At 38.2% G+C, this 12,509-nt stretch overlaps 1 protein-coding gene and 1 long non-coding RNA gene across 4 annotated transcripts in view; one reads left to right on the top strand and one right to left on the bottom strand.

Moving 5' to 3' along the window:
* LOC113677792 (neuronal acetylcholine receptor subunit alpha-2) overlaps positions 1-12,509 on the top strand; it is a 34,686-nt gene that overhangs the window by 20,171 nt on the left and 2,006 nt on the right. The window contains exons 1-4 of one of the 3 annotated variants that reach the window (XM_027194636.2): positions 235-467; positions 1,071-1,219; positions 11,065-11,109; positions 11,535-11,644. In XM_027194636.2, coding sequence (XP_027050437.2) covers positions 365-467; positions 1,071-1,219; positions 11,065-11,109; positions 11,535-11,644 — 407 coding nt within the window. In that variant the 5' untranslated portion in view covers positions 235-364. Of the gene's footprint in view, positions 1-234; positions 468-1,070; positions 1,220-10,812; positions 11,110-11,534; positions 11,645-12,509 lie in introns of those variants that run through there. The other 2 variants (XM_089203342.1, XM_089203341.1) reach the window with 2 other exon arrangements.
* On the bottom strand, positions 6,441-9,007 carry LOC149046581 (uncharacterized). Its single transcript, XR_016185725.1, has 4 exons — positions 8,833-9,007; positions 8,353-8,520; positions 7,994-8,274; positions 6,441-7,717 (listed from the first exon to the last, which is right to left on the bottom strand). It is a non-coding gene; the product is annotated as an uncharacterized LOC149046581 (long non-coding RNA).

The raw sequence follows: 12,509 nt of genomic DNA, 5'->3' as shown, positions 1-12,509 counted from the left end.
TTGGTTTTTATACCGGATCAGTTTGTGTCCCTCACGCAGTCGGAGCCCCTTCCATGATCCACCTATTGCATGATTTGCAAGAAGTATGTCAGTCTCTAAACTATGTCAAACATAATGAAAAACATGTTATCGGGTGGTGTCACCCTGCTGTCGGCAGTTTTAGATTACGGTGCTGAGTGTACAGCTTCAGCACTACCCTAAGGACATTTGCAATTAGAAACAATCTCACCGCGGGATCTTATTTTCTCTCACGAGATCGTGCTACAGATAAAATAGCCCAGAAACTTTTGAGTTTTACCACATTTTGCTATCGCCACACCATCGACAGCTCCAATCACACAACAGCTTTACCGTCAACAAAACGATGGCATACTTCTGGTTTCGCCGTGCTGACAGAATGAAAAACCACTTCGCCGTGATTGTATTTTTGTTCGGAACTCTAGTTAAGTTGGGCCATGTTTGTAAAGGTAAGAGGAAACATGCAATTACTCAACATGCAGCTCGGTGCAACAACGCGCTGTAATTGTATCTCGTCCTAATCGTACTTTGAAAATTGCCAAACTTTTGTGGCTTTCTTCTTCACCTACAGCGCGAGGAACGTTCTAATTGTTCTTTGCGAGATAAAGAATTTTTTTATTTGCACCAACTGTGTGAGTAGTATATGTTTTAGAGACGAAGGTCAGATATGGTTATTGTTGTAGGACGGCGTCTGTTATCCATATGCGGCGAATGAGAGGCATCCTTCGGCTTCGTCAAGCACCAAAGAGAGTTTCGCTGTGTGAAACTGATTGAAAAAATTCTCCTTTTAAAACTGTCTGGATTCCTTAAAAGTCAACACATCGGAGACATGTTAAAAAGTTTTTTTCAATAGCAGAAACATTTTGAGAGTAACCTCCATGATCCTGTAGAGAGCATTTAGCAGCTCAACAATTGCTAACGAATTACGTTTCTTTGTAAGTTGGACACGTCAATTTTTCTGCATATGTGCCCATTATACCCTCTATGATATTTTATTTTAATTCCTTTTTCGTGTCGCTCAAGTAACAGTGGTGTTAAAAACTCTTTCCCAGCTCAGGAAGCTCCCGAGGATGCAGAACTCAGGCTTCTCCATCACCTCATGGAAAACTACTTACAAGAGAAACAAATTCTACCCACGCAAAACAGATCTGAACCAGTAATTGTTACGTTCGATATGGCATTTAGTCAGCTCGTCGACTTGGTGAGTAATTCCAAAGTCATCGTGCTTGGTAAAACCGTTTTCTCCCATGATAATTGTTCTTTTTCCAACTAGGGTAACGTTTAATCTTACATTGTTATTTTTGGGCTTGAAAACGTATTGATCTTAGATGGCTCTACTGCCCACTATATTACTACCGTTACAGTTAATGAGAAATTGATGATTTTGACCGTACTTGTTGGCTAAAGGGAACATAAGTTACCCTATTAAAGCCGGTACGTCAATATTGATTTAAGCAAATTCGTACGCAAAACAAACTTTCGTGGTGAAAAACATTATATCTTCTATCATCCAGGAGTGAATCTGCTTATTGTCACAGGATGTTTGCGCCTATGTGAGACATTTCGCGATTTTCGACTTGTTCATGCAATCTCTATGTTTCCCGAAAACCTCGATCCAGCTCAAAGAAATCAGGTGTTGTTCTAATTGCCCTTTGAAGAAAAAAAAAGACGGCAACTTACTAGTTAAGATTTTCTCTTGCTGTTGTTGAAATTAGCAGGTTAGATGACGTACCTACTTTCTGTGCATGGAGTTTTAAATGGAGAGATGCCCGCAGATACGGCTAATTTCCTACATTTAACAGATAAAGAAGCTTGAAATATAAAACACGGTGGAAATTTAAGACCATCAGGGAAACTTAGAAGACATAAGCCGCAATGATCGTGTGCTTTATACTTTTCTCCACCGTTCTCGGATAACCTCGATATCACGGGTTAATACATACCTTTGGCCTCTTATCTTTTCGATATATATTTAATTATTTCAACCATAATGACAAGATACACCTTTCAGTGTTTTCCGCTCCGAAAAGAAATGCACAGATTGCATTCATGACCTGAGCCATAATGGATTGTGTCATAACAGTTTCTAAATCTAAAGATTATGAACAATTAGTTGAAACTCATTAGTTCTTGTTATCTATTCTGATGTAAATTGATAACTTATCAAAAAGCCTTTTGCCATCTGTCATCCATGTTCCTAAAAAGTTATTTACTCGCATTTATCGTTCTTTGAATATGGATGGATAAACTCAAAAGCTTGCACGAAAAAATCATAAAACCTTGTGAAACAGTTAGGGGTAAAGTGAAAATGTTTTTAAGGGACGTAGTTGATGAAATGAAATGGTTATAAAATCTGACAGTTCCCTATACTCTGTGTTTTTGTAAGCTTTTTCCATGATCGTGACCACTGACCAACAAAAGTATCTCATTGATTCATTCCGAAGGTAAGAGTTAACAGAATACAAAAGCTTGTGATTTTTCGGGTAAAAACATTGACCACAACAGCTTTGTTTATAATTTTTGTCATGGCCTACCTTCATGACCAGTTTCCTTTAGTACTTGAATAACAAGTTATTCAGTTAAGTACTTACGCAAATCCCTCTTGTAGATAATGACACATTTAAGTAGAAACTAAGTCTCTCGAATAAGAACGCGCCACTTTACTCCAAGGGAACTCTCTTAGTCTTTTCGAGAGTCGATGTACGTTACAATTTAACTATATTTTCTAAGGAACTCGAGGTTCTTCACATAAATACAGAAGTGAAGATGTAAGTATATATTTTACTATCTGCAACCCTAGGAGTTGGGTTTTTTGCCATATTATGTAATCCCAGTCATACAAAAGCCAAAGACATGAACGATTTCAGTTTGTCACATTTCGAGATTCACATGAACTGCTTTGTCTTGGAATATTCATTACAAACTATTTTGATCTGATGCCATCTTGTACGGAGTATTATTTTTCGTTTCCTTCTTGAAAACGGGTCCATCACTCGACATCTATCTTTAAGACTCATCTCTAACGGCAGCCTATGGAATTTCTCTTGATTCCTGTCTTTGCAATTCAACAACATTCGCGTTTTAGGCATTATTTACGGGGTACGTCAACTTAAAATTCTGAGCTCTGCAGATGTTGTTTTAAGATCCCTGGCCCTTGGTCTCCATGCACTCATTATATAGAAGTTAACTTATTAACTCAGTGGAATTACATGTAACAAGCTGTGCAAACTGTTCCTCGATGTTATCGTCTTTTAGAATTGTTTTTCTAGTGAAGAAGAAGGTGATAGTGTTTCTTTCTATGTAAAAAGGATCTATCCGTACTGTTGATGTGTGTTGCCTCCTGTCGTTTGCCTAAATATTCCCAAAAGATCATACTGAAAGAGATATAACTTCCTGTTATGAAATAGATTAATTCGCAGCATATCGCCTTAGCCATCCCAGAAAAGATGAACGCCTCGGTTAATTGTCTATTCTCAAGCAAAGCACAAAGCTTAAGGTGCAAATGTTTATTCTGTGTTTTACCCTGTACTTCTATCCATGAAACAAATTCAAGGGGAGAGATCATAATTCAGGCTTACATAATTAACGTAGTTTAACGTGATGGATTCTTAACGCGGATTACAAATCGGTAGAACTGTTTTGAAGCTGCAGCCATAGAGTCACTGAGAGCTGGCACACAAAATTCTTACTGATTTCTTCCCTTAACCTACGGCCATAGAGCCTTAAGAGACTAGCTGTGACAACTTTCTAGACCTTTTGATCTTCAGGCAGCAGGTTCAAACTCGCCGGTCAAAGGGCCGCAATCAAGGTTCATGATCAGGAGAATTTACCATCTGTGACTCAAGATTAAACTAGATTGGAAGTGTTGTGATGACAGAGATGTCTTTTCTTCTGGATTCGTGAACAATGGATTTTCATGAACAGTTTTCAGACACTTGTTTATCTTTGATAACGTAATATGCATTTGAGTCAAAAGAAAACAAAGGTTTTTTTTTATTTTCCTTGAACGGAGAAACAATACGTCAAGGAAATGACTTGAACATTTATTCACCTCATTATGGGGTTTCGAAATATTTAACCTATAACTTGTCACTAGCCAGTCTGTGAGGTAGATACGTCCTTGCATGCGAACTTCATATTTTCAGCTGTTTCAAAGCTGCATCAACAAAAGTGGTGTGGCTACTGATGAAAAAATGCCACTTGAGGTAGGTTCTTAAAAAGAATCACTCGTCTTGTCATGAAATAGCTAGGTACTCGTGAAACGTGCCCATATTTTAAACAGCGAGATTCTAGGTGTTACGAGAAAACCCGAAAAATTGCACTGCCGGGAAAAGTTGAGCGTGGAAATGCAGCCTATGTAAAAAACGATCCTTGTAACAACGGGGAATGATGATTTGAAGGAGTGTATCTGTCAGAGGTCGTCCCCACAAGCCATTGCAAGAAAGGCCTCATCTTGGTTTAACTTGTCGCCGAAATATTTGTCCAATTTGCTCATGACATGTTACAAGTAACTAGGACGTCTGATAGACCACATACTATGACATTTTCGTTCTTAATAAGCTAACTGAAGTGGCTAATGAATCTGTAGAACACGGCAGAGTAATTTGATTTCCCAACATAGTAATGATGGCACAATGAGAGTCGATTGTTAAGTACTGTGATGGTAATTCTATTTTTTGCATCCATTAAAACCCTGAAAGCGCTGGATGCATATCTGTACACTGATTAATCCTGGTTTACAAGGAGATGGTAAACTTGAAGGTTTAAATCAAAAGTATAACGAAGACAAAAGTTTCATTTCATCCTTTTAGTTGATTGGTACAGCTATTTCATACAGATTCTCTTTCCTTTTCTTTTCTTTTCTTTTTTTTTCACCTCCGTTTGTGTATTCGAATTATAGAAAAGAGCACTCCAAAAGCTGCGTAGCCGAGAGCAGCATTTGCCCTCGCTTCGAGCTCTTCAAGCTTCCTACTCTGAGCGATATTCGCCTAAGTATGAATCAATTGTCGTCTATCAAATAATATAAGAACAAAAGGAATCTGAGTTCGTGTTACTTTGTCCCTTTTCCAGCGGAAAAAAAAACTAGCTACCTTTGCAAGCATTCTTTTTACTGTTTAGAGGCAGTTTTAAAACGTGGAATTGGCTCTCTGTATTTGTGATCTTCCCTGAAACACATGGTAAACATCAAAAAACTGTTTTGCAACTTTCGGATTCTCGCGCTTAAAATGCTTACAATGCATTGAATCCCCAAAGAGAAGAATGGACAAAACCTTGAGGTATTTTTAAAGTGGCGATATTTTCGAAATATTCGGAGAATTTATACGTCTCTCTTGCGATTTCCAATATATTCGTTTTACTTTGCCCTCTGTTGCACTTTTAATTAGAAGAACACACAAACATTAATAATGGACCATGATATCGATAATAAGTGAATAATGCAAGGTTAAATGATGAATTGAAAAAGTTGGAAAGGCGCGCCTTTTTAAATCATTCCAGGTTGCAAAACTTGACGGTATCACGAAGAGGAATGGCTGGATTGTCTGTACAGAATGCGAGAGTTGTTTTGATGTTGCAGGGTGACTATTTCAATGTTTCAGAGCTGAAACTTTTCGTGGTGAGGAACACCTCAGCGCGCAAATTTAAGTTTCGGATGCAATTTAAAAACTTCAGACTACTCCATGTTTACGCAAACAAATTTAAAAAGGTTAATCTGTATGATAAACAATATAAGTTCTCGGGTTGTTTAGTATAAACTATTGAGCGTGTGTTAGCTTATCTCACGAGAAAGGAGTATATTAGTAACAGAACTGCCCGTTATTACAGTTGGTCTGTTCCTTTACACTGTAAAACGAAAAAAACTCTTAACCCAGTGAATCTGTCTCAACTGGTGCAGGATGTTATCAAATCGAGTGTAGCTATTTGATGTCTAAATGAACATTTGAAAAGACGAGTTACTCTTAGCAGCGTCTGTAATTAAGACTGACCATATTGAGAATCGCTTGCTATGTTCACCTCTATTTGCATTTCACCTTTGCTGTTTATCGCCAAAGTACACTGTAAAATTAAAAGAGTTGATTTGGCCCCAAAAATGGGGCCAAAACGAGTGAGTCCAGTTTGGCACTTGCTTAGGGTCAATTCGGCCCCATTCAAATGGGGCTGTTTTTGGCACCAATTTTGGGGCTGAATTGACCCCGTTGTAGGGGCCAAATTGGACCATGTGAAGGGTGAATTTGAAAAATACAGGGGCCACTTTGAAATTTACAGGGGCCAAAACAGCCCCCGAAATTTCAGCCCTCTCACAAATGGCCCCTTTAAAAAGAGCCAATTCAGCTCCAATGTGGGCCACTTCAGAAGTAGAGGGCTCTTTCCTCTCCATGCTGATTTTCCCCCTTACATTCAAATAATGAAAATACACCACATACTTTATCTTTCAAACACTCATTTATTAGGTTCTAGATATTGTTTATGTAAACACCTTTTATGCTACCTGATTTTACAGTTATTAAGAATCTTAATTGTGGTATAAAACAGACAAACTTTGAAACATCATGTGAAAGAATATAACATACATACATATTTAACATTAATTCAACCATTTTCTAAAATAGATCTCTTCCCTAAATCAATATACTTCTTAACAGTGCAAGCATTGCAAGAAATTACACCCAAGAGACACTTGTGAGTAAAGCTTCCCTTTTCAATGACTTAGCAAATGTGGTAATGTAAAGCAGCTTATAATTAAGACTGATTTAAAGTACAGAAAATCATCAAAATAAGACAGAGGCAACAAATGGTCCCGTTCCTGCACAAGAATATAGATCTTGTTTGATTTGTGCATATGAAAACAAAGAGCCTCAGAGCAGCAAAGAGTATTCTTCCAGTGGTTGTGAGAATACATGCACTCATATTGCTACTTTAGATTTATTATTATCAAAATATAAACTATCAGCAAGTACTACCACAGGCATTTGCCAAGTCATTGAAAATAGAGGAAACAGTGACAAGAGTCTGCCTGTGCCCAATTTCAAGCAATGCTTGCTCTAAAAAAAGTCAAAGTTGCCTTTGACCGATTGTAAGAAAATATAAATGAGCCAAGTAACCCAATGAGAGCATCAAGAATCTTTTCTTGTGAGAAGTGACAAATTACACTTCCCTCTGTTGCTATATTCAGGTGATTGATGTATTGAAGATCTCCAACAATTAAAATTTGTGCTGGACATAATCTCTGATTGCTGAATCAACATCAGCTACTCTATACAATAAAAACAAGTTTTACAACCACATTAAAATCAAGCCAAAGTGCAAAAAGTGTCTGTAGCCAGAAAAAAAAAAGAATATATATATACACACTTAAGTTAAAGAATTAAAGAGGACGCATCAATTCTCTGTGACTGAGTTTTGTGCCTAAGTGCTTGTCAGACAGAAAAGTTCTGTCTGACATTTTGCAACTTATTAGTTTAAGGCAAGAGATTCATCACCACAAAATTGTCTCTCTTCACTGCAAACAGAAGAGGTGAAGCAATAGATTTTTAGACCATACCAATCCATTCAGTTTCCAAGTCAACTTAGTCTAGTATCCTGCTAACCATACAAGGATACTATGCAATAATTTTTTTTTTGCAATCCACTGTTGCTCAGAGTACTTTAGGCTGCTAATGAGATATCCCTTCTGGGTATCCAACTCTACTGAGGCAGAGAACTGTACAAAAAAACAAACAAATGAGCAAATTAATTTGTTGTTGGAGAACAGTAAATTTTTGCAACTACAAAGTTGCAAAATATTTGTAAGCAAACTGTGCATAGGAAGTAAAAACACACTAATGGTGATCATCAATGATGTATTTTCACCAAACTGTATATGTACTTATCAAGAAAAGAAATCACACCTCTATGCACTTCAGTTTTAGTTCAGTATTCATGAATAAATAAGGATTGCTTGTAGACTTAAAAAACAAAACAAAGAAAAGTTTCTTACCCTCGATGGTAGTTGGAATTTTGAAAGCCATTCAGGAGGAACCTGTAGGTAAATATTTGTTTTCAAAAAAATTAAACTGTCTGATAACATCCTATCAATTCACTAATTTTTTAATTTACCAGATTTAAAAATTGGGTTTACTTTGTTTTATGCATGGTGCAAGTAAATACATATCTAATATATTTCAATAAAAATAAAGCAAATCTCGCCATTTTTGTAGGGTGCAATCCCGAGATAGATTTGTCATCTTTAACTGATCAGCTGGCACCCTGTGTGTTTTCCTTTAGGATATAATCGAAAGAAAGTAATCGATAATGTACTCTTCACCATCCTGCTAAGTTTAATATACAAGAACTTACTTAGACAGTGCTCAGTTCTATCGCCTCGTCCGTAAAACAGAGATCCTTGGGCGATTTACCCTTTTCTTTCGGTGCCAATGTCACCTCTAAATTTTCATAATCGCTGATGTTATCTGAATCATCAATCGACGTTTGAACCGTCTTACTCGAAGGACTTGATTCTGCACGCTGAAAGAGTGAGAGCCAAAAAATCAGCTTAAGTGGATGCAAACAAAGACATAGACATAAAAATATCAGTTCATCTTTTCAAGAAAAAGATTAAGAATTTAGAGTGGGAGATCCTAAAATCAGAGAATCTTGAAATAAGTTAAATCCATCTTGTACAAATGCAGTATTCGAACTGTAACCGTCTCTATCTCTCGCCGCCAAAATTTGATCACGTGACTTTAGTTGCGAAACCGCTGAGACTCAACAAGACTCGGGAGAAGAGGCGAACCATTCATGCGTCAAATTCTCTGGTGGGAAAATTAATTATCGTACCGACGAAGAACTCGTGTCATCTCTAGGTTCAGCGTTCATTGCAATCAATTTCTTGAGCTTTAGACGCTCTTTTATAATAGGGATGTAGTGCCTTGGTACGTCTGCATCTTGGGCGATGGCAAGGAGATCTTGGCCATCGCAACCGTCTTTTTCTGCAAGATAAGATACGAACAAAGATCAATGGAGCGGTCAAGTTTGTGAATGTAAAGTTGCAGTAAAATACGTTGTTAAGAAATTTCTTTTGCCTACCTTTCCTTTCTTAAGTCTCATTCCATGCGACTGTAGCCAAGAAACAGCCTTTTCAGTGACGAATTCGCTGCTATAATTCATTATTGTTTCCGACGCACGTGGTCTAGGTTCGACTAATGCCATCACAGGCAGCTCACGCTCACGTCTCGAGAAAAAGCCAACGATTAATTCGTTGTGTGACTCGGTGTTCAGTTACGAGAGGAACACTTTATAAGGAATAGTATAGGGAACGAAATATGGTCGAAAAAAGAAAATTAATTTTATATTTTCTTTTTTTTTCAAAAATTGCACCTCGTTGGGGCCAAATTGGTCAATCCTACTTGGCTCTTGGAAGGGCCAAATTGAGAAAAAGTTCCAAAGTAGAATTCATAGGGGCCAATTCAGATTTTGGAGGGGTCGAAATGGTACCTGTCCCGCCCGTTTTGGCTCAAATAGTCCAAAACGAACCTTGATGGGCCAAACTGGCCCTCGAGAAATTGGGGCCAATTTGGCTTTTGGGGTCAATTTGGCTCTTTTCATTTTACAGTGTACATGTGAGAAAATTACATAGCTGCTTTCAAAATTATCTTAATCTTCTTAACGGATGCATAGCTGAGAAAGCAGTGAGACAACGAAATCCAAGATTAATTACCACACTGATGTGTCTAAGTTCAAATCTAGTTCTGTCATATAAATATCCTTTTCAAAGTGTAAAAGTGTTTCAGGGCAACCCACATGAGTTCAACATAGCTTTGGGAAAGTCATTTAAAGATTCTTGTTGACCAAGTAGGCGGTCCGGTCGGGGATATCTTTGGCTTTCTGACTAACAATGCGTATCATAAACGATTGTTTTTTCTTACACCTTGGCCTCAGTGGAATTAACCCCTCAGCTCCCAAAATCCGTAACTGTTGAATCTTTGTCAACATAACCTAGGTTTTTGCAAAACATATTTCAAACCGGTTGAAACCTGATCACGTCATTGAAGTTGAAAGCAAACATCTGATGCGATAAACGGCATGAATTTTCTTCAACAAAAGTTAGTTCTCAAGAAGAGGAAAGAAGTTGTTTTTTTGGTGAATGGGAAACAATTCATTATTCCTCTCTGAAAGTATCGGATGCCAGTAAAAAGAAGACAGACATGAGAACCGATGGGAATGTCCAGACCCTGGTCACAATGAAGATTGTGGGGGAAGGTGGGGAGCTGGCCGTATTCTAATTAGGTCACGGCTATCGATGATTTTCTTTAATTTTCCAGCCAAAAAACTTGTGCAACACCCAAGTGAGAATAACACTGGAGAATGAAGCTTCATGTGAGCCCTATTTCGAAGGGGATGTCTCTCTTACTAGTTTTAGTTCCTTCACATTCTTAGAAATCCAAGATTTTGGAAATCACCGTTGGCGTGTCGCAAATTTTGTTGTCGTTGACATCTCCTGTGGTCTCTGACGAGCTTAAAATTTATCCTCTGTCTTACTTTACCTTAGTAGCGATAGAAAAATACTCATAAAACAATACTTCCGAAATGCAAGAGAGAATAACGCCAGAGAATGAAGCTTTCATATCAGCCTTTTTGTGAGGGAATATCTCTCGATCTATTTTTAGATCATTCATGTTCTCAGAGATCTAAGAATGTTTTGGGAAATGAAAATGGCGTGCCGCGAATCTTGCTGACTTGGACTACTCGTGGAGTCTATTCGTTCCCCTGACTTTCATGGACAAGCTCAATAATTATCATCTTTCCTATTCCTTTCAGTCACAAGATACGTTCGACATTGCTGATCCAAGCTATACGCATGGAACGTGCTACATCTGAACTTAGTAATGGCCTTGCTCACCACAGAGTTCCCTGCAACTCAGTGGTAGAGGTTCAGAGAGCGGAATCCGATTCCGAGGAGGGACTCGAGACTTTTAACTAAGTCCCGTGCTCGTGGCAAGACGAGTTACACTATCTGTCAAACATTCGTCTGTTGTCGTTTCAACTCATAATTTTTTCCTTCCCACACAGGATAGCAAAGACCAAATCATGACCAGCAACATTTGGGTCAGACAGGTATTTTTGACGATACAGCTACTCATATTTTCATTGTTTCCTATTTTGTAACATATCGCACAATTGAGCAGAGAAGTACCTGAATAAAGAATAAAAAAAACAAACAGACAAAACAGAACCAAAAAAGGTTCCTCAAAGATGAGCCAGTGCGTTTTATTTGCGCTGATCGTTGTTCGCCTTCTTAACGTAGCCTGTAAAATGTATCACTGGAGCTCAGTGTTAAGACAACATGAAAAAGGGATTACAACATCGTGAAATTACTCTTGAGTATAGCCGGTATTACTTTGCCTGAGCGGAGAAAAACTTACTTCGCAACTCGATCATCTGGCAACTAAAAATTATGAATTCTATTCTCCCGATGACAGAAAAGGGAATAAAGCGGTTTAAACTGACACAAATTGAAGTTTGCTTTCGTCATTCCTTAGTTTTGGAACAACAAGAGGCTTACGTGGGATCCAGCAGAGTTTGGCGGAATAAAAGACATTAACGTCAATCCAAAGATAGTTTGGAAGCCCGATATTCTTCTTTACAACAAGTAAGAACGATCATGCACGGTCTTTTCATTCAAAGTCTAACTTACTTTCGGATCAGTCACTTGATCAAGTCGCTACGGATTATCATTTCATCTTTGTTTGGAGAGTTTTGCTATCTGTGAAATTTAAACTTTTTCCTTGGTCCAAGCAGTAAAAACATTGTAATAATGGTGATGATTTTAAATTTTTCAATTGCCCCAATCATTGGAAAAAAGAAGGAACGGGCTGAATTACTTGACCCTGGGACCAACGGAACCAGTCTAGCGTCTTAACCACTTTTGCACATTGTCTCTGAGACCTTCCGCTTACCTTGAGCTTCTTTAACTACAGTGCCTAACGTTTTATAAATATCACATAAGGAAGTTCGACCTTCCAATCCAATCTGCCGGATTCTTTGCTGGTTCAACCCTCACCCTTTAACCCTAAAAGTGACTAGCATCTAATATCTCCTTACAATATCACCCTAAGTGACACATTAAGGTAAGGAGAATAAAGGAAATGGTCACCAACTAGAGAAGCTCTGGATTATAAAACCAATTCTCCTTATCAGCACCATAGTGAATGCATAGGGAACAGCATGGAGAATATGCATACTGATGCAAGGGCGGAAAGGGTTAAGACATTTTCTCGGTCGGTCGCTCGATCACCTTATCGGTCGTTGTGTAAGTCTGTATGTAGAAAGTTTCCCTTCAGTGCACCACTCAGAGGGTATGTCTAATAGTCACGGCGTCACCCCTTTTCGGGGACGACGATCCCACTACAATTTGCTCCAATCCCAACTAGTGCTTCTGTCGGTGGTAGCTTGCTTGCGAGGATCAATTCTTTACTAGTATATCGTCTGCAGGTAAAATTATGATTTATTGCAAT

This window comes from Pocillopora damicornis, chromosome 4 (genome assembly GCF_964200805.1).
Source record: "Pocillopora damicornis chromosome 4, jaPocDami1.2, whole genome shotgun sequence".
NCBI lineage: Eukaryota > Metazoa > Cnidaria > Anthozoa > Scleractinia > Pocilloporidae > Pocillopora > Pocillopora damicornis.
This window is presented reverse-complemented; position numbering and strand designations above follow the sequence as displayed.